The sequence below is a fragment of the Prosopis cineraria genome, unplaced genomic scaffold, assembly GCF_029017545.1.
Source record: "Prosopis cineraria cultivar Desert tree isolate PC_DT_omini unplaced genomic scaffold, ASM2901754v1 PC11, whole genome shotgun sequence".
NCBI classification, from domain to species: domain Eukaryota; kingdom Viridiplantae; phylum Streptophyta; class Magnoliopsida; order Fabales; family Fabaceae; genus Prosopis; species Prosopis cineraria.
The window spans coordinates 9,234,303-9,256,649 of record NW_026555342.1 but is presented as its reverse complement, the minus strand read 5'-3'; the positions used below and the strand labels follow the sequence as shown (position 1 = coordinate 9,256,649).

The 22,347-nt window shown below is 31.2% G+C and overlaps 2 protein-coding genes across 2 annotated transcripts; one reads left to right on the top strand and one right to left on the bottom strand.

Annotated features, from left to right (window-relative positions):
- Positions 1–1,486: 1,486 nt before the first annotated feature.
- On the bottom strand, positions 1,487–17,731 carry LOC129286069 (uncharacterized). The gene is made up of 3 exons (XM_054922106.1): positions 17,638–17,731; positions 1,903–2,128; positions 1,487–1,704 (listed from the first exon to the last, which is right to left on the bottom strand). Exons 1-3 carry the CDS (start codon positions 17,729–17,731, stop codon positions 1,551–1,553), a joined length of 474 nt encoding a protein of 157 aa, XP_054778081.1. The 3' UTR covers positions 1,487–1,550.
- Positions 17,656–20,585, top strand: LOC129286940 (transcription factor bHLH63-like). The gene is made up of 7 exons (XM_054923047.1): positions 17,656–18,739; positions 18,822–19,052; positions 19,150–19,284; positions 19,385–19,456; positions 19,541–19,681; positions 19,948–20,056; positions 20,383–20,585. Exons 1-7 carry the CDS (start codon positions 18,398–18,400, stop codon positions 20,418–20,420), a joined length of 1,068 nt encoding a protein of 355 aa, XP_054779022.1. The 5' UTR covers positions 17,656–18,397; the 3' UTR covers positions 20,421–20,585.
- Positions 20,586–22,347: the final 1,762 nt, after the last annotated feature.

The window sequence follows — 22,347 nt, the reverse complement described above, 5'->3', positions numbered from 1 at the left end:
AGTAAAAAAGTTTAGATATTTGGAAGCCATTATTCAAAATAATGGCGAAATCAGTGGGAATATTTCACATAGGATTCAAGATGGGTGGTTTAATTAGAGAAAAGCTAAAAGAGTTATTTGCGATCGTAAGGTGCCTAATAAACTTAAAAAAAAGTTTTATTGTACTACTATCAAACCGGCTATGTTATATAGTAGTGAATGCTGGGTTCTAATGGGACAATAAGAGCATAAAGTTGGAGTAGTAAAGATGAGAATGTTACGATGGATGTGCGGACATACACGTAAAGATAAAATTTAAAATGAGCATGTACGTGAAAAAGTGAGGGTAGCACCTATTGAAAAAAAAATTATAAAAAATCGTTTGAGATGGTTTGGGCATGTATAAAGAAAACCGTAAGAGGCACCAGTGAGAAGATTGCAACATATAACTTTGAACTTTATTAAGAGAAGTAGAGGAAGGCCTAGGAGAACACTCTGAAAAGTTGTTAAACGCAATCTCTTAATTAATAATATTTTTAAAATCTTGATAAATGATAAAGCACAATGACGTCTTACAATTCATATAACCGACCCCACCTAATGAGATAAAGGCTTATTATTATTATAGTTATTGTTGTGTCACTCCAAGCTATCATAGGAGCAGTTCACAAAACATCATACATCTGTAACTGTAAGTCAAAAATTTATTTATTTATTCAAACTAGGATAATATAGGATTATTATTTTGGCCCTAAAACTGATCGTGGCGTGTTTTACTTGAAAAAGAAGCTAAAAAAAACTCCTTAATCACTCCTTCATGCCATTTTTAATTGTTTTTTTCCTGCCATCAATCCATTAAATTGTTGGTTGTGAGGATTTCAAACTCACCAACAAAGGTTGGTCCAACGGTAATAATTTAACCTATAACTCATAAAGTTATAGGATCAAATCCTGTTGTCATGTGGAGATTTTAATAGTGAATGATTTATAAAATATCTTTTTAAATATTCTTTAAATTTGAAGGAACGCACTATATTAAAAAAAATTAATACAACTTCAAACTCTATATGAGGTTAGTTATATGACTGATATTATTGAAAAAGTAAAGAGAAAGATTTAAATGCCAAAAATAATGGTTGGACGGTGCATTAATTCTTTTTTTACCGAAAAGCTTAAATTATATTGGGAGTTAATGGAAGCGATTGCGGCCTTATTCAATATGGGTCTCTACTTTGTTGGGGTTCACAATAAGAGCCATAAGAGTCTTGGGCTCTTCTTCCAATCTTAAGAATCCAAATATTTTATTTAGGTCTTGATTTGGGCCAATGACCTTTGAACTTCCCCCATTTCTTTTTGATTCCCAAAAAAATAAAAAAGCTCCTACGATCATCATATAGTCTCATCTATCTTAAGGTCTTCCACATGAGTCAATGAGAAAAATTACTCGCTTTATTTCTTTCTTCCCATTAATATTTTTTGTCTCGCATAATCATATATACAACAGTATAGTTTAATCACATGAGCTTCAATCTAGTTAACTGCACCATTTTTACACGAAAACATGATAATTTTTACAGTGTTTGGAGCATGTGATAACCTATTACAGTGATAATTTTTTCAAGGGAAACCAAATATATTGCTGCCGAGAACTCATGGCCCCTGCCTCCAATCAATTCAACCTCAGATGCTTCAAAAGCCTTCGAGTTGATGCAAACAACAAAAAAACTGTATACATGAGCATGGTATCATCAAGATTAAAAATAAGTGTAATGGTGACAGTAACTTCAAACAAAATGAAACAATATCATATAACAGAAACCATTGACTAAAATAACCATCATAATTGAAAAACTCATAGCTTGAAAGCAAAGCATGATTTCTTGATCAATCAAAAGAACTTTAGTTGCAGATAAAGTTAGAGACCAGACTAGCATGAGCACAACGTTGCAGAAGAAGATATAGACTGCGAGTAATCTGGGCAGAGATTTATAGTTGAGAATGGGAACGCGTCCAGATTCAATGTGTGAGAGATCGCGCAAGAGGATCTGATAGTGTCTTTGAACTTGAACAGATTTGCCGCCACGAATTTCTCTTGCCACATTCTCCCATCTTTCTGGTGTATCCTCGTAATACTTTGCCAGAGCCTCCTCTGTTCAAAAGCATCACTCTGAATCCTTCCCTTTCCTCATAGAATTTGATGATGGTGATGGTGATGATGATGCCATCGCTGTTCTGTTCTCACTCACGAGCTCATATACTGTTGGAGTGTGCTTGCTGGTGCTTTTAAATGAATATGGAACGAATCTGAATTCCCCAAAAGTCTGATGAATCTGGCTCCGAATTTGAACTTCGAATATATTGATTTTGTTAAGCGTCAAGAGGCTTGAAGAAGAAAGGAATAAGAAAAGAAAAAAATTGACAAATGAAGATAGATTATCGTAAATATCTTCAGTGTAGCCATATAAAATGGGTGGAAGAAAATAAAAGAATCACGACAGAAAAGAAACTGCAGCAGCATATTCTCAATGATCAAATCAGTTTACTTACTGAACTTTCATGCAAATTCTACTCAGACGTGCACAGCTGAATTTGTAATGTTAACCCAGAACAATTCTGTATTCATAAAATTCCATATCCCTGATATCTAGGGTTTGTGGTAAAATTGAATGTAATTAAGTGTATTATTTTGGCTCAAATTTTAAGGCACAAAGAATTAGTCTAATGTGAATAACAGTCTTACTTCCAATCAAACAAAGAAATGTGAATAAGAAAGAAAGTTGAGATGCATGTAAATCGACTCGAAGAACAAATCAAATAGTTGAACCACTAATGTGAGGCTGGTGCACACATGACATTTTCACAAGTCTCACAGTGAATCTCACAAAGTGGAGCAAGGTTTGTAAGTTAAAGGAATTCTTCCACCCAATACTAGTTTTGTGGGATGGGTTTTATAATTTTACTATCGATACTTTTAATAAGAGGTCAATATTATAGGAAAGACTACTTACAAAATGAAATGCCGTGGAATGAAGTTGTCAGGAATGTGGACTCTTGAACAGGGTTTTCTTTTTGTCTTTTTCAAACCTTTTCTTCTGTCTCCCTCTACTCCGAAAGCTGCTCCTTAATTTAGTCTCATTCTCAAGTCTCAATATAAAGCTGTGCACTTACAACATGGGCTATCATTTAGGGCAAAGCCCCTTGCGTTTTGTTTCTCTGAAAAATATGATAGTAAAAACTGTTGGATTCTCATTGTTTTTTCATGGTAACAGAACTTGTCAACTGTGGAGAAGTGGTCCTAAACCTAAACGCACTAAAAGGTCTAAAATTTGAGTCATGTTGGTTGTGAATTATTAGTGCAGTTGCCTTTCAAGAGGAGAGGTCCCAGATTTTTGGGCATGGAAGGAAAATATGACTCTTCATGACCCCTTGAATCAGACTACTCACTCACACATGGTCCCGGCAATCTCTTGCAAAAAGCATAATGCAGATTTTACAGAGAATCTTCCTTTGATGATAGACAGACAGGGAGCTTACAAAACAGAAAAAATAAGGGGAAAAATAGTGTTTTATCTGTTGGTCAGGGTTCTTAGGGATAAGTAGAGATAAAGATTCCAAATTCTTGGAACCATAAAATAAGAATCATATCAACTCATGTATATTGCTCTTGCACCGTAATCATATTTGCGAGTTGGACTCGGAATTCTGGTGTATAGCCAAAAAGGGGGAGTAAGGTGTAACTTAAATCCTATTGATAATTAGTAGGAAAAATAGCAATCAAGAACCCTTGAACAAAATTTATATTAGTCAAGGACCACTTATTATTAAAACTTAAATAAAAAGTAAGCTCGAATAGCTTGTTGTTAATTTTGAATGAGTTATTGTTAAAATCAAATGGATATTTATTGATAAAAGATTAACCTGAATCAACAAGTATTTATTCAAGTTTTGACAATTATCGATCTTTGATTTATATAAGTTTTAATCGATGGTCCTTGATTGCTATTTTTTCTAATTAAGGAGATGCCATGGCTGAGATACGAAAGTTTAGTCATGCCACTTGATCATTTGGTTATTACTTCTGGCAATTGGTGCTTGAATGCAATCTCTCTTGTATTTGACTTGTTTTCCAAAAAAAAAAAAAAAAAAAAATCTTCTGGATCGAGGCTCATGTATTAAATTAGTGAAGACTAGCTAGGACAGCTTTTACCCATGCAGCCATACTTCAATGCAAAAAAAATAAATAAATAAATAAGTATTAAGCACTTACAACCAAACCAGACCTTCAAAAGCAAAGATAGATAAATGGTGAACATAACCAATCTCAAATCTAAATCAACCCCATCTTCAATAGATCCAATAGTTTTTTTTGTTTTTTTTGTTTTATTGTCTCAAAGAGATCCAACGGTTAAATGAGAAGTTTTTTTCTTTTTTGAAAACCAACCATAACTTATTGAAGATGGGCTTTCATATTAGGCTATGGAAAAAGCCGAAGGAAAATTTGACAGAAACCACTTGGAGACTCACAGAACCCTCAGTCTCAGACTATCACAAAAGGCCAATTTTTCTTTTCTTGTTTTTTTACGTGTGAATCTTCACATGTTCGTGGTAACATGTTTAGTTATAGGGAATCACAGCAGAGAGAAGCAAGCATAGTGATCTTAATCTGTTACACATTTTTATTTTTATTTTTTTCTCTTGACTGAATGATTCGGAAGTGTTCTTCTCAAGGCTTCTGGAGTGTGGACTTTGATTTCCCCATTACAGATCATTATTGGACGCTCCTTTTTTCCGAGAATCTCTTGTGAAAAAACGAGAAATCTAATATTGACAAGATCTGATGTACTTCAGTGATATAAAGACCCTTCTTTAAGCATACATCTATTATATTATTTAATATCATAAAAATCACACAATATAGCTGGCCCTCTCAAAATCAAATTGACTTTGCTCACACCTAACCAGTCATAATCATATTATTCAAGGACTTGCTCGTTCCCCACCATACTTTACTCCCAAGTACATATTTCAATCATGCGTCACAGAGGGACCTATTCTGCAATCACATAATCATTCAAAATAAAAAGAAAACGTCCATTCGAGTAGTATAATTAAATTGCTTAAGTAGTAAATGTAATAAAATTAATTAAGATAAGTTCTCCAAATGGTCAAATCTACATTGAAACATTTTTGTTATGAAACATTACATGTGTGTTTGTTCGACATGGGGTCCAACAGGTTAAGGCTGACATCTAACAGCAAAGGCAACTTGAAGGAACTCAACATAGATGAATGACTTCATAAGGAGACACATGCTTAAATATCATCACTTGCTTGTCTCATCATATATTTATCATTAGAAATCATAACAATTATTAATCACGAGCAATAATTTATTATAGACAAGACACGAAATGTAGAAGGGTTGTTTAACTTGAAAATGATATTTTCTTTTTGGAACATCAGAGTATGGAACAAATAGTAGTAGCTAGGAAAGCTGATCATGTTGGTCTTGTATTCAATCCAATTTTTTTAATACCATTTGGTGCCTAGCTAGCCAAATAGAGATAAGGATGGAAACAGAAAAGCCTATTTGCAGAAAGAGTGAATACTTGGAGAGTAACATGCAAGGTATGGCTGGATCTTTAGTATTCTGATAGGAGAACACGGACATATATACAGTATTAATGCACATATATATATGAAGGGAACAAACCCATATGCTATTCTTTAATTAAGAAAGGCAAAGATACTCAAAGAGCAGTGCCTTGAGATCTTATGGTCCCCTCTCTTCCCATTCACTTATAGCTTTCGGTCCAAAATATTCCCAAGCCGTATCTCTTTAAAAGCCTATCACTCCAAACATATGGCATTGTCATGTCGTTGTTCTTGATGCTTGTTCCTAAGCCCTTCATGTGATTTTGTCTGTCACTCTTATCTCTATGGATTTATAAATGCACTGACTGATAAAGCTAGCAGTTGTACCAGTATTGGATCTTATTCTTGGAATGAGGGAGATGAATGTCCATGTTGTTTGATGAAGCTCTTATGTGTGTGTATATACCAGTATTCGATCTTATTCTTATATTCTTGTACAGTGCTTGAAACTATAGCATTTAAGCCATATATAAACATCTGTAAAGGCAATGAACTGAAAGGACTCGAAATATATAATACAGTCCAGTGCTTTTTATTTATGAAAAAGGGGACACTTTTTTAATACTTTACAGGGCATTCACACTTTTAATGTCTTTTATCAAATTATTCCTATCACAGTGGGGATTGCTTCGAATGAGAATGGATCGTGCTTGTACGTCGATGGTGATTATCTTTTACGCATGAATTTTTTTTTTTTTTGCTCCAATCAGTTGTTTGAAAAATGGTTAGTGGCTGAGAAACCAAAGAAATTATTCTCAACAAGAGTAGGGTTGAAACAAGATTATGCTACCGCACATTTACTGTGTTATATATATATATATAGCATCCTATTTTGGAAGTAAAAAAATAAAGCGATGTCACAGATTTGTCTGAAAAAGATGAAAAAATTTGATGATACATAGAGGGGAGTCCTAGGATGAGGCGATTTTTGGTGGAGGTATACATGGGAATTGTCTTTAGCAGAAGATCAGACATTAAATAAAGGAGGGGAGCTTTTTTTTTTTTTTTTTTTTGGGGCAAATACAAAGGAGTGGAGCTACCACATTCAGATACTGTCTTTTGCTGACCCTTTGACCACTCTTCTTTATAATGCATTCGTTCATGCACCTACACTTCATGCATAAACCTGTCTCATTAAAAATAAATGATCCTTATTTACCAATAAATAAATAAATGATCCTTACACACACTCCACAGTTGCATTTTACCCAGCATATATGAAGAATACATATATAATATAATTTCTAAGAGTTGCAGTACAGATAACATTTTTGCAGTTTAGAATGGAAACGAAAGTTTGACAGTAACATTATGGATGATGCGACCGTTAATAGTTGAAGTGCAGGTCTTGTGATGAGAGAGAGAAAAGTTTTAGAATAAAGAAGAGAGGCAAGCCCATACATACATACATATATATATATATATATCTAGTGTTCATCTGTGTCATCACCGTTGGCAGCTAGCTATCTTCCACTTCATAAAACTCTCTGATGAATCATTAATTCACCCCCTCTATATATTTACCAACGTGTGTGTGTGTGTGTGTGTGTGTAGAGAGAGAGAGAGAGCGCTATTCTTCATTCTTTCATGAGTCATGTCTATAAATATAAAGAGATGGAGGACCTGCAAGAACTAAGATTCGATGGCCTTTATATAAATAGAAATATAATCAATCTGAAAGATACGAGTGTAGTGTCATGCATAAATTAAATATTATATGTGTGATTGCGTGCATGTGATAGAAGGCCATATGTTGATTTGGGGCTGCCTCAATTATGAGATGAGTTCGCATCCACATCAAATGGATAAGATAGCAACTACACCTTCCAATATTTCCCATTCTATCTTTTTAACACATCTTCAACTCTATATGCCTCTCATAGCCTTCCTTTGATTTCCAGTCATCTTAGCACTTAGGGTTGGTACTCTTGTTTACTACATGTTCTTTCTCTTCTCCGTCATCTAATTTAAAACATTATTTTATATATTAACATAATTGATCACTTACCAGATCAGATTCATCATATCTTTTTTTGTGAGTTGAGCCACAACATGCTTGTATATTTGTATGCATTAGCAACATATTGATATAATCAAAAGATCACATATTACTTTGCATTGGACGTACAACACTGCAAATATACAGATCGAGATTAACTTGAACTTACAATTGTTGAGAAGGATGTATCAGTACAGTTAGCACAGTGTTGCGCTTTGCATTGCAAGTTTAGAGAAGGATATTCAAGTTATTTAGAGGCGCCAAATAATTGAGAGTATGATGATTGGGTTATATATATTTTATGTGTGAAGAGAAAGTACTGCAAGAAAGGTGGGGTTATAGAGGACATATAGGTGCATTGTATATAGACTACATATAGAAATGTAAAATATAAGGCACTTGAGAAGACCATAAAGGAAGAAGAAAAGAGAAGGAGCAGGGGACATGGAAGCTTTGTAGTGTTGGATTATGAAGACCACAATTGAGAGTGATGGAGAATCGAAGGACCCATTTGCTCTTAGCTGTCCTGTAAGGTCGTCATTTCAATGGGCTATACATCTAACTAACTAGTTTCATACACAACCAATATATATACACTTGTCCGAACAATTTTTCACATTTTTCTTGTTCATTCTAAACCTTGAAATTTTGATATCCAACATTATTGTAAATTACATCTTCACGTTTGTTTCTATCACTCCTTATCATTTATTCATCAGTAAAATGTCTGACGTGTCCAAGGAATCTTATCTATATAACTTAATTGGAGATCAAATGTTATTTAAACATAATTCAAGGTTTAAGAAATTATTTAGAGAGAATTCTTTGAAATCAAATATAAAAGAATTAATTACTATAAGATTTATTAACAACTGAATTAAAAAAAATAACAACACACTATTTTTTTAGTTTAGTTGTTAATAAATCTTACAGTAATTAATTCTCTTATATAAAATCTGTATGTAATTCTCTCAATTATTTATGCAGAAAATTAAATTTGATAGGATAATACAAAAAACCTCCCTAATAAGTAAATGACAAGAAGGTACTATAAAATGAAGTAATAATTTTAAAAGTTTCAAGGACTTTTTTGTCATTACGCACTAAATTGAATTATTTATTATGAACATTTTTGATAAAATTTTATTAATTATATTTTAAAATATTAAAAATATTTATATTTTTTTGACCATTCAAATTCTCAAAAAATACAGAGGGAGTATTTCTTTTTCACAGTGAAATTGAAAAGTCACATCACAGATCACACATGTAATTACAATAATGGTAGAACTAAATAATATGATGGGATGATTTGAAAAAGGAGAAGGAGAAGGAGAAGGAGAAGAACCAAAACAGTGGTAGAACCAAATAATACTGCAATTACAGTACCAACTGTTAGCCGAAAAGAATGTAATTACAATACCAACTCCTTAACTAGTTTCTACCAAATATGTATGATTATATGTATGATTCACGATAAAATAAATTACCCACAATAAATAATTTGTATAAATTTAAAATTTTAAGAGAATATTATCGATGAGCTTCAGTCAAAGATAGACAAAGTTGTCGGTACAAAAGTCAAAAATATTCAGAAAAAGGTCTTAAATAATTTGATTATATGTTATATAATAAAAAACCTTAATAGTTTGCCTGGAGAAGTTTAAAGAGGAAGGTACATAAATGTGGGAGAGTGATTGAGGGATTAGAGAAGCTGCCTTCACTCAGCCTTGACTGATATCCTTTCACACAGAAACTCCACCACTAAAAGTTGCTACGTTCTCAATACTTTAGTTTAAAATCTCTAATTAAACTAGCATTGCTTTCTAATCAATTAAATCAAGTACTTGTTTATTCCTGCTACATCCACCTTTACATGCAAACCAGGTATAATATAATATAAGAAGATGACAAAAATAATAAAAGGAAAAAAAAAAATCAGTGGGTGTATAACGAGGAACTAGAAAGAAGGTCAATTCCTAATATAGGATTCCATGGCACTCTAATGGGTGAGATACACTTGTGGTTAGCCCTTCCATACATCACTTTCTAAAAGCAGTAATCTCAGAACTTTATTAAACTTTGCGATCTCCACTTTGTTGTTGTTTAATGTTAACAAGCACGTACGCTCCATCCACTTTGTCCTTATCTAAATACTCGTACCCGAGTAACACTTGAGTTTTGGTTTTCAAAGTATGATTAATTATTCTTCATTACTGACCGGTGAACTCGAGGCATGACAAAGCTCAAAGACAAAACAAGGGTTACTGTTTATGGAAGGTCTGCCTTGATTTGGATCATTTCTTGAATTATGCGTCTCATCATCTGTTTGATCATCACGCCTTCTTTATAATTTACTTCCTTCCTCTTCTGACTTTCTTTGCCCAACCCTACGCTCTCTCAGCACTGCAAAGTACTAACAGGCTGAGGCTATTCAACCTATTGATCATGACAGTGATAATATTACGAAAAGTCTTTCTTTTTTTCTTTTTTTAAGATATTTCTATAGCCGGAACCACGTGAATAATTCTCGAGAAATCCAAGCACTATTTAAAGATTTTGTTATCTTCTAGACAACATTCTTCATACACATTTTTAATAATATTGAATCCTAAAATAATATTTAAAAGGTTGGTATTATTATTATCCATACCATACCTGCTCGGTTCATTTTCTTTTTCTTTTAATCTTGAATGATACTTGCTCCTATTTTTAACTAGGTTCCTTTTAATTAATCTAATATTAAATAATGTATGATGGTGGGAAGTTGCTTAAAATTAGCTACCAAGCTTAATTTTGCTGAACAATTATACAATCTTTTCACTTTTAGTTTCTCTTATCCCAAGCTTTTTGGACTACATTATATAGGATAATAATTGATAACATATGTTACATCATGATTTGAAATGAATCCTATATTTAAAATCAAATAAAAATCATTTATTAAGGACAGGGAAGAGAATAATTTATCTAAAACTAACAAAATGAGGTTAAAAGTTTTAGTCAACTTTTCTTATTATTTTCTCTCATATATTTTTTCTACTAAAATTTTATAATTATATTTATCTAGTTTTTTTCAAATTGAACTCATCAAAATCTTTATTTGACTTTTTTCCATCATAATAAAATTATTTTTTTAGGACCTATTTGGATATATGACTTTTGACTTTTGGAATGTAATTTTGCACTTCTAAAATGTAGAATGTTGTTTGAGAATTTCATAATTAGCCAATTTAACTTTTTGAATGTACATTAAAAAAGCTATTCAAAGTAGATTTAAAAACTTAACTTTTTAGAGCTTTTCAAACTGATTTTTTAGTGTTAAATTTTTAAATTTACTATACTGTCCTTATTTTCTTATAGTACTTGTTGCATGTTCTATTTTATCAAAATTTAAATTTAGTGCAATAGTCACAAGGCCCAATAGATTATATGAGGAGGTAATTTTGTAAACCTTTTATATATGAAAAAGAAAAATAAAAATTTTTTAATCTTATTCATAGAATATGCCATTCAATATTAATGACTGTTGAATTATTTATTATATTTTTTTAATATTGAACTTTACATTTTTTTATCCTTATTATTTAACATACAAAATTTTATGTTATTTTAAATTTTTTTCACATTTTTAATATATTGTATTTGTATAATAAAAATTATAAATTATCATAAATTAATATTCTTTTTTTATCATTATATATTTAAAAATATATTTTAAAAATATAAATTATTATTAATATAAACAACTTTCAGTTTACTAAACTAAATTTTAAAAAAATATATCTAAATATAAATTTTATTATAATAATTAATTTTATTAAATTAATTTTCGTCAAATGAGTTTCACTAAATAAATTTTTAATAAATTAAAAATTAAACACATATTTAATCAAAATGTTAAAATCAAGTCTGAAAAGATGTAAATTGGTTGACTACCACCCGCTGCCATGTCAGATCCGTACGCTATATATATAATTTTTTTTTTTTCATATCATAAACGTATGTAATTGTAAATGTGTTTAGTGCACATAAACTCCTTCCATTCAATTTTACAAATAAGGTGTCTATACATTCCTCATCCTGACCGGCCCTATTCCATGTTTGTTGGGATGGTTCCGTCCTTACCCAAAAAAAGAAAGAAACAAACAAAAATATATTCAGGATGGTAAGAGCAGCATGGTCACCATTAAGATATCCTCTCTCATTTTGAATATATTATTTTTTTATTAATATTTAATATTTTATTTATTCACTTAGAGTTAGAGTATATATTTTATTTATTTCAATTTTACACAACCATGTGCTTACTTAAAGTTATGTAATTAAATGATTATTTTGTTATTGTTACAGTAACTGTAGCATGTAGATCACTTGTTATTATTATGTATTTTTTACTTTAAATTGTGATTATTATAATCATGTTATTTCACTTTACATTATAGTTATTGTAACTTAATGATTAAATTTATGTATTCATATTATTTTGGTTTTGAATTTAACAAGTTATGTAATTTAATAAGTATTATTATATAAGTTTTTCTTTTATATTTTGTCCATTTTATCTGAATATCTTAGTCTTGTTATGTCCCTTTCTATTTGTGAATAAGACAGGATGAGATACAAAATAAAATTTTAGTTTCATTACATAACATGTGACATGGTTGTCCCTGTCTCATGAACATTCTTAATTATAAGACATTTTTAATTGAATTATATCTTCAATGAGGTAATTAATTATTTTTAAAACTATACACTCTTTTCATATTTTTACCCACTCAATAGGATATATCAATTATAAGACATCATTAATTGCATCATTTGATTAAATGTATTTTTGAAAAATCATATCAATTGCACATTGAAAAATCCTAAATGGTTTATATTTTTGAATATATTGCATAAGAAAAAATGCTTTTTTTTAGTATTCACAAATATCTTTCTATTATAGGCAGCCAATTCTGTTCGAGACACAATCGAGAGCTAAATGTGAATATTTTTCTTAATGAGAATTCAAACCTTAATTCCTCACATTGTGAAAAACTAGCTCTTTTTGTTAAACCCAACTCCTATTAGCAATGTCTTATATATATTTTCTAATTGAATGCCCTATATTTTTTTAAATAGAGCAAGTATCATTTATTAAAAAGAACAAATATTGTATATTTATATTTTTATTGTCAAATTTAAGTTTACTAAAGTAAAACATATGAAGTTTTTTAAAAATAATAATTAAAATAATGTTGATGCCTGTTAATTGTATGCTTACTTACTATGATGACAACATTTAACAATAAATATATATTTATTTAAAACATATATTATGGCATTTAAAAATACAAATTTTTAAATAGCTTTATGTTGTTATGAAATGATTATACTCACAGTTCCTTGTAATTGAGATTTTTTAAAAAAGGGACGTGGATTCAGGTGCCCAAAAATGGAAGAAAGTGATTTGACTTAGTGAATAATTTAATATTCTTTTTGTTTTATATGAATATTTGTAAACAAAATTTTTTGATCAAGATCAGAAACTCTACTTTGTAGAATCGAAACTAATTATTTTTTGGTTCCATAAAAATTAAGATATTATAAAAAACAATGATAAAAAAATAGAAACCACATTGAGTTTTAAAATTTAAAGTAATATTTTATTACAAGAGTTCGTGCAAATTATGGCAGAAAGGCAAGGGACTCCGCATGGAGAAAAACGTCATCGTTTAGGAAATGGGGGGCGGGACAGGCTCACGTGACGGTCATTTCGATGTGGGGCCCAGCACCCACAACCCACCTTGGTTGGCGGTCAGCCCCACTTATTTCAGTCTCTCTCCTCATCACGAGGCAATCACGCCCATTTCACCATTAGTCCATTACCATGGCGTGCATATAGTTGAGGGATTAGGATTGTATAGAAGTTTTTCAATTTAGTTTGGCCCGACTTAACTTGAAACAAATTTAATTTTATTTGATCTAGATAGGATTAAAAGGGCTAACTCTTTATTTAGGTTGAATTGAATAAAAGATCAAATATTTAAATCACTTGGTGCGATCTGATCTTATAAATTTATTTAATATAATTATATTTTTATTTATTTATTTATTATTATCATAATAAATTAATTTATAATAATAATTAGTAATTTTTTATATGTTATGCTTGTGAAGTTATGGATATTGAGTAAACTTTTAGCATTGACCAACCTCAATCTTCTTCTTTTAGTGGTAAAATTTGTTGTTAACTTAATGTAATAAATTTTAAACATGTTAAAGGTTGTTTAATTTAAGTATTTTGTATTGTAACTAAAATATTCTTTTCTCATTGTTAGATATTGTTGTGGATTTATAATTATTGTTGTTGTCAAAATTTGTATATAATTATAAGTAATTTTATTATGTTGAAATAAATTGTTATGTCTCATAGATGAAAAAGGTATAAACATAAAGTGAGATGCTAGACAAAATCAGGATCACTCTCCTAATCTTATTGGACCAATTCGGTCTTATTCAGCTTCAAGTTATACTAGAATCAGACCAGACCATTGATTCCTTAACTCAGTCCTTCTCATGAAAAGGACTGGACTTCAAGTTAGGCCGAAATCTTGTCGAGTTAATCCTTTGTTCAACCTTATAAGAGAGTGTGCATCAAGGTACATAAAATCAGATCGGTCATTAAACCGGCCATGGTACTGGGTCATGAGTTAATGATTCAATCAGGGTTGAACCGGAGGTTAAACCGTTGACAAATCGGTCATGATTAAAATAATACAATTTAAATAAAAAGACATTAATTATAAAAATATTCAACCAAATCCAACCACTCAAAAATCTAACAATAATAAAATACAACACTTTAAATATCTATCCTTACAATTACAACCCTTCAGTCTCAAAAGTTTAGAGAAGAGATGGAGACAGAGCTGGAGAAGAGATGAAGATTGAGCTGGAGAAGAGACGGAGACAGTAGAGACGGAGATAGGGCTAGAGAAGAGACAGAGAGTTAAAGACTAAGCTGGAGCAGAGACAAAGATAGAGCTGGAACTTAGAGAAGAGATGGAGACTGAGCTAGAGAAGAGACGCCGATTAGGTTAGGGTGAGAGAGGAGAGACACAAACGAAAGGCCGAACTAAATGCTGTCTAGAAATCTGGATTAGACTTAGCGTGTTTTGCCTCTAATTTTTCATTTTTTACTTCAATTTCACTTTTTTTTGTTATATTATTTCTGAACTCAATGCTCTGAAAAATTAAAAATAAAAAAAATTTCCCAAATGATGTTGTTTTACGGGTTTTGTCTGAAAAAATAATAAATCGATTAACCCAGTCAACCCACTAGGTTATCCGGGTTATATCGGGTTGACCAATTTACATCAGTTTATTCTCTCACCAGTTTAGGAGTAAACCCAGATCGAATAAGGGACTGGGTCACCAGTTTTTGGGTTGACTAGGTTGGTTCGGTTCGGGTTTGAATACCATGGTATGCATATAGTAGTTGTATTATTTTTTTTTAATGGTTAAGGGATGAAAATATTCTTGAATTTTTACCCAAGAGTACACAATATTTTTAAGTAAAGGAGGGTGCATAAATACTCTTAATGTTAATGAAGTGGGTGTAAAAATACTCAAATTATTAAATTTGACCACTAAAAAAGGAAACAAACATAAGTTATAAAAATACTCATAAAATTTTTATCTATGTGCAAAACTACTCAAATTATAAAATATTATTTTAGTTTTTTAGTCAATTTCAATTTTATTTTTAATAATAAAAAATAATTTTGATATTTGAACTAAGCTCATCTGGATTTAGACTTGCTTAGATTTATTTGGGCTTATTTTGGTGGCTTAAATAAGCTCAAAATAAAGAAAATTTTTTAAACTCTCAGACCCAATACTAAAATTTTTTGAGCTTGCTTAGGCTAGCACGTCAGGTTTGATCCAAATTATCAGATCTAATTTTTTTCAACTATTAAAATAACTTGATATTGATGAAAAAACTTTAAGAATAGAGCTTAATGAATTGAAAAATGTTGGCCTATTAATTTGTGCCGAGCCTAAACTTGGTCAGGCTTGGCCAAAATACATTAAATTCTTTTTTATTATTAATAAAATAAAATTAAAATTAGATAAAATTAAAATTGACAAATAATATAATATAATATTTTATAATTCAGGTATTTTTGCACTTAGGTAAAAATTTTATGACTATTTCTACACATTATATTTACTTCCTTTTTTTAATAATTAATGTTAATTGACATTAATCAAATTTAATAGTTTGAGTGATTTTACACTCATTTCATCAAGGAGTACTTTTCTATCTTTCTTCACTTAAAAATACTAAATGCCTTTGGAGGAAAACTTTAAGAGTATTTTTGCCTTCTAATTTTTTTTTATATATAACTATGTAACTAAATTATATTCGAAGATTGTAGCCCAATTAAAAGTAATTATCTCAAAAATATTTTTTGCTTATAAACTCAAATTTAAGATTTTATATTTAAATGACCATATTGACTCTCACAAAGACTAACGTCTATTAATTACATTATTTTTTAAATCTCTATTTCATGTCTTGTGTATGGGTGGTGTAGTATTTCATTTGATCATAGCCACAGAGTAATCTTAAGTTCTTTAAAATAAAGTCCTTTATTCAGCCTTATGAGAAAGTGTGCATATATTAGTTGTATTATTTTTTTTAATGGTTAAGGGATGAAAATATCCTTGAATTTTTACCTAAGAGTACACAATATTTTTAAGTAAAGGAGGGTGCAAAAATACTCTTAATGTTAATGAAGTGGGTGTAAAAATACTCAATTTATTAAATTTGACCACTAAAAAAAGAAACAAAAATAAGTTATAAAAATACTCAAAAAATTTTCATCTATGTGCACAAATACCCATATTATAAAATATTATTTTATTTTATTTCTTTAGTCAATTTCAATTTTATTTGATTTTAATTTTATTTTTAATAATAAAAAATAATTCTGTTATTCGAACTAAGCTCATTCGAATTTGGACTTGCTTAGATTTATTTGGGCTTATTTTAGTGGCTCAAATAAGCTCAAAATAAAAAATTTTTTTTAAACTCTTAGACCTAATACTAAAATTTTTTGAATTTATTTAGGCTAGCATGTCATGTTTGATCCAAATTATCAAATCTAACTTTTGCCAACCATTAAAATAACTTAATGTTGATAAAAAAAAACTTTAAGAATATAACTTAATGGATTGAAAAAGATTGGCCTATTAATTTGAGCCTAGCCCAAACTTGGTTAGGCTTGGCCAGAATACCTTAAATTTTTTTATTATTAATAAAATAAAATTAAAATTGATTAAAATAATATAATATACTATAATATAATATTTTATAATTCAGGTATTTTTGCACCTAGGTAAAAAGTTTATGATTATTTTTACACATTATATTTACTTCCTTTTTTTAATGATTAATGTTCATGGACATTAATCAAATTTAATAGTTTGAGTGTTTTTATACTCATTTCATCAATGTTAGGAGTACTTTTACACCTTTCTTCACTTTAAAATACTAAATGCTTTTGGAAGAAAATTTTAAAGGTATTTTTGCCTTTTAACCTTTTTTTTATATATAACCATGTAACTAAATTATATTCAAAGATTGTTGCCCAATTAAAAGTAATTATCTCAAAAACATTTTTTGCTTATAAACTCAAATTTAAGATTTTATACTTAAACGACCATATTGACTCTCACAAAGACTAATGTCTATTAATTGCATTAATTTTTTAAATCTTTATTTCATGTCTTGTGTATGGGTGGTGTGGTATTTCATTTGATCATAGCCACAGAGTAATCTTAAGTTCTTTAAAATAAAGTCAGAAATGCAGTGAGGGCACTCATAAACAAAAATTTGTAAAGAAGACTCAAATAAATCTAAAACTCCTATGCTGGGCAAATGGTGTTATATCAATTAAATTTCTTGTTGTAGTGACACAAGTGTTTTTGTCTCTCTGTTTAAGATTCACCATTGCTGACCGTCAGAGCTCTATTGCGGGTGAGTAGGCCGTCACTGTTGGCACCCAAACTGCCAATTGTTGGAGCTGTAGGAGTACCCTTCATCGTTCAAAAGGTAAGTTTTAATGAATTACTGAAACCTTTTAGTTATATATTCCAAGATGAAACATATATTATAATTTTTGTTTTCAATTATTTATGTAAATTATTACATAACCATGGATAAATTGTTGTAACTATCTAAGTTATCATTTATAAATATTTAAACATAACTTATTAATATAAAAAAATTATCAATTTTTAAAATATGGCTTGTTTGATTTTTGAGAGAAAGATAAATAAATTCTTTTTGAATAAGTAAATGATAATTTAATTTCATAAAATATAATAATATTTTTTAAATTTTAAGGGACTTAATTGTTATCAAAAATTTTAATAAAATAATAAAAATATTTTTAATATAAAAAATATAGCTTTAGTTTTAAAATTTATAATTTTACTAAAATGATTAAAGCATTCATAACTTTCTCTAGTGATTTTGCGACATATAAATAGCCAACTTCCCGAGTTGTTCATCAAGGGACGTTTCACTTCACTGGTCTTGCCCTCCCTCCCTCGCTTGTCCCTTGGCTTCGCAATTCACATGACCTCCCTCCTATTGGGCATGACGGTTTCTCCATTTTGGAAGCTTTAGAATTCCCTCACTTCCTACTCCTCTGCACCACCAGCCACCTTCTTCTCCGGCTCTTTTGTTTTCATTCTCCTCTTAACATGTTGCGTTGTCTCAATTCCGACTTGACGGTGTTGGAACGGCAGAGGATGAGGTTGAAGTGGCAACAAGAGCAACATCAGCTTCAATCTCACCAAAGCCAGAGCTTCTATGGCGATTCTGCGCTCGGTGAGGTGGTGGCCCGCTCCATCAAGCCTGAACTGGGCCACCTCCGCCTTCCCGGTTTCGGCTTGGAACGGAGTTCTGCAATTTCGACGACTTCCATGGCAGCAGTTGAAGAACCCAGAGGCAGAGACTCTGTTTCAGAGAAGGAAAAGACGAGCTCTGCATGCGGGAAACACAGCTTCAAGAAGAGAAAATCCGATAGGGCTGCTAGCTCCAAGGTGTGTTTAAGTTAAACTTAAACAGTCGTTTTATGAGGTGAACCGGCGATGAAGAATAATGGGTGGATTTGGTTTTGTTCAGGTTGTTGCAGAAAGTGAAAGCAGAGAGAAGAAGATGAAAGGAAGCGGAGAGGAAGGGAAATCCAAAATAACAGAGCAGAATAGCAGCAAGAACACCACTACCAACAACAAAGAAATATGTATGGGTTCCTCAAAGGGAAATTCGAAGGCGTCCGAGGTTCAAAAGACAGATTACATCCATGTCCGAGCACGTCGTGGCCAAGCCACTGACAGCCATAGCCTAGCAGAAAGAGTGAGTTAAATTCCTTCCCCCACAATATACAGCTTCACAATTCCTTTCTTTGTTTGTTGTTTCCTGAAATGAACACAAAATGCTGTGGTCGATGCAGGTTAGAAGGGAAAAGATCAGCGAGCGAATGAAGTATTTGCAGGATTTAGTGCCTGGTTGCAACAAAATCACAGGAAAAGCTGGAATGCTTGACGAGATCATCAACTATGTTCAATCTCTTCAACGCCAAGTTGAGGTTTGTAGTTTGAGCTCTTTCATAATCACGCCAATCAATTCAACTTCTGGTTTCCCTCTGGACTTCAAAATAATGGCTTTTTCACTCGTTGTTTCTGCAGTTCTTGTCCATGAAATTAGCTGCTGTAAACCCAGCACTTGACTTCAACCTTGATGATGTGTTCTCTAAAGAGGTAATACAGCAAACACACACAACAAGACCCGTACTAGTTATGTTTACGAGGATATTTAAGAAGGTTCTTTTTTGATTAGCACAGGTTTTTAGTACTTGTGGTCCAAGTTTTGCAGCGATTGGGATGGGATCAGATATGAACAATCCAGCTTATCTTCAGTTCAACTCAGGGCAGCAATTTCCTGCTTCAATTCCGGAAACGTTCCTTGACTCCTGCTGTTTTCCTGTACGTTTCACCTTTTCTTCTGTGTATCTTGTGAAGTGAAGAAACAATGATGTTCTGTTGTTATTGCATTTGCATGGTACGCGGTGAAAGTAAGAGGAGGATGAGAGTGTGACTGATCTATTCAAGTCAAACTCATTCTTTCTGTCTCTCTCAACGATGCAATAATTAAGAACAATATAATCGACTTCCTTTTCATGTTCTGCCACGGATATAATAATGATCGGATTTCACATGATACAGTCGTTTTTTGTTTTTTTAAACTGCAGCAATTTCTACCATCCTCTACTTACGAGTCTAATCTTCATAATACAATCAATCTGGGTTTTGATCAAGCACAAGCATCATCATCATCCTTTCTTTCCCGGCCATTCATAGGTACTGCAGATTATGTTGAATATGACATGATCCTTTAGTTTTTGTGCCGTCAAATCAATTTTTTTCCTTAGCTCTCGTTTTTTTTTTTTTTTGGATATAAGCTCTCATGTTTTAAAAGTGAAAGAAACAAACAAAGCTGAGTGGATTTTTGAACAAGCACTGATTAAGACATTAGAGCCTTAGAGGCCCCAGATCCCTTTTTTTTTTTTGGCAACTGTTTTCTTTTACGTTGCGTTCATCTTCTTCTTTCCCTTTCAAACCAAATTAATTATAGCAAATTTACTCACTTTCTTTAATTTCTTTCTGGATGCGGTGTATGTGTGCAGGTGTAATTGAAGCTAGCAACCCAAAGATGGAGATGTAGACAATAAATTGTTTTTTATAATTTTGTGGGATGAATTTTCTCAGTTCCAATGGATGCTTATTATCGTGATTCTTTTTTTTTTTTAATAAGTACATAACCATATATTATTGTTTGTATACTCACTCCGTTGTATAAATAAGATCACAATAATATCTTTTAACTTCAGTCACTCTATTGCACAGCCAAATTTCAAATAGCCAAATCTGCTGTATTATATTTTTTCTGTATCAGACTGATCTTGATTTGAATCTTTTTTTTACGTTTCTAAAATTTAATCTAAAATCCGCATTTGATATTATAACTTTCGTGATTTAAAGAGAACATAACAGATCAGATATTCAGTAACCAAATGCTACATGATATGTAAATATTTCTTAAAATATGTTGTTTTCAAACTGAAAAGAGAGAGTCACAAATTTTGGAGGATTTAGTTAGGACTAACTGTTGAATGAAAGTGCCTATAATTGCATGAAGAGGTATTCTATGTTCCATTATGGTGGAGGAAGCAATAAAATAAAATGATAGTTTAGAACTTTGAGAAACGAGGATAATAATACAAATTAAGAACTTTTTTCAACTGAAATTTCATAATTTTTAATTAAAATTTAGTCATTTTTATCATGATTCTTATGTCACGACTGTAAGTCTTTCGAGTAGAATTCATTTTCAAAAGGTGCCTCATAGAGTGAGTGTCTAGCTGACTTATAAATTACATTTCATGAATGTGACTTTTTGATGTAGGATTCATAACATTTTGCTTTAATATATCATGTTAGCCTCCCACAATAAAATTGTAAAAGATGGGTGAGGGTTGGGGGGGGGGGAAGAGGTTGATGGTGAAAGTGATAGTGAAAGTGACAGTGAAAACAAAGGCACAGAATGATGGATTCATAGCTTTTATTGTGAGGGGAAGAGGAAGGAGAAAGGTAGGAATTTGCATGTGTTCAATTTATTAGGTTGCTTTTTCTGTTCTTCAACAGACCCTAAAATGAATTCTGTTCTATTAAACAATGAAAAAGAAATTAAGGAATATGGTTCCATGTTTGTCAGGAGCATATACATAGAACCCAGATTTCATCAACTATCTCAGCTTTTTCAATAATTTTACGTTTCTTTCAATTTGATTCAAAAAAATGAAAACATCTCATGATGAAAAAAATCCAAAGCAGTATCACAAATAAATTCATCGAACCATGAGTGATTTAACAAGAAACATGGAACATGATTATTGTGAATGGCCACGATTGCCGTTTTGTGTTTCTTTTTTATTTATTCGTTTTTTTTTTTGGGTGTGAATGTTATGTTACTCCTTGAAAATCGTCTCCTTTAATAGTTTCTTGGTCGAAAGTCGTTTTTCTTCAATTTATTTTGTTGATGACAAACCTTTCTCTCTATTTGGTAATTTAATACTTTTTCCTTAAACAAGGTAATAAACCAGCAGAAATAAAATTTCACTTATCATTAGTTATTACCATAGGAGTATTAATTGGTCTTAACTTTTTTAACCATATTTTAAAGTTGAAATTTTGAAAGAAGTAATTGATTTGACCGATTGGGTGTGGAAAGTCCAGTCGAGAGACGTATGGAAGGGAGGAAGCGTTGGGGCGTAAAATGGTGTCTTAATATGCATCAAAGGAGCTATTCATAGAGAGCTTGATTGAAGGACCATTTAAGGTTCCTCCTAACGCCTTCCCACCACTCAATTCAGAAATCAAAGCCTCTCCTTCTACTTCTCTTTCAGGCCTAATATTTTTATTTATTCTGCAAATTCAATTTCTTTTTTGTGGGACCTTCTCATCCACCGGCATACATAGCCAAGATCCTCATGATTCTCTTTGTTCCTCTCAGATTGTGAGAGATGGTTTTGGATTTTACCTTCCTTCATGGCATGGCCCCACTTCTCCTTTTTGGTGGAATCACTCCCCTT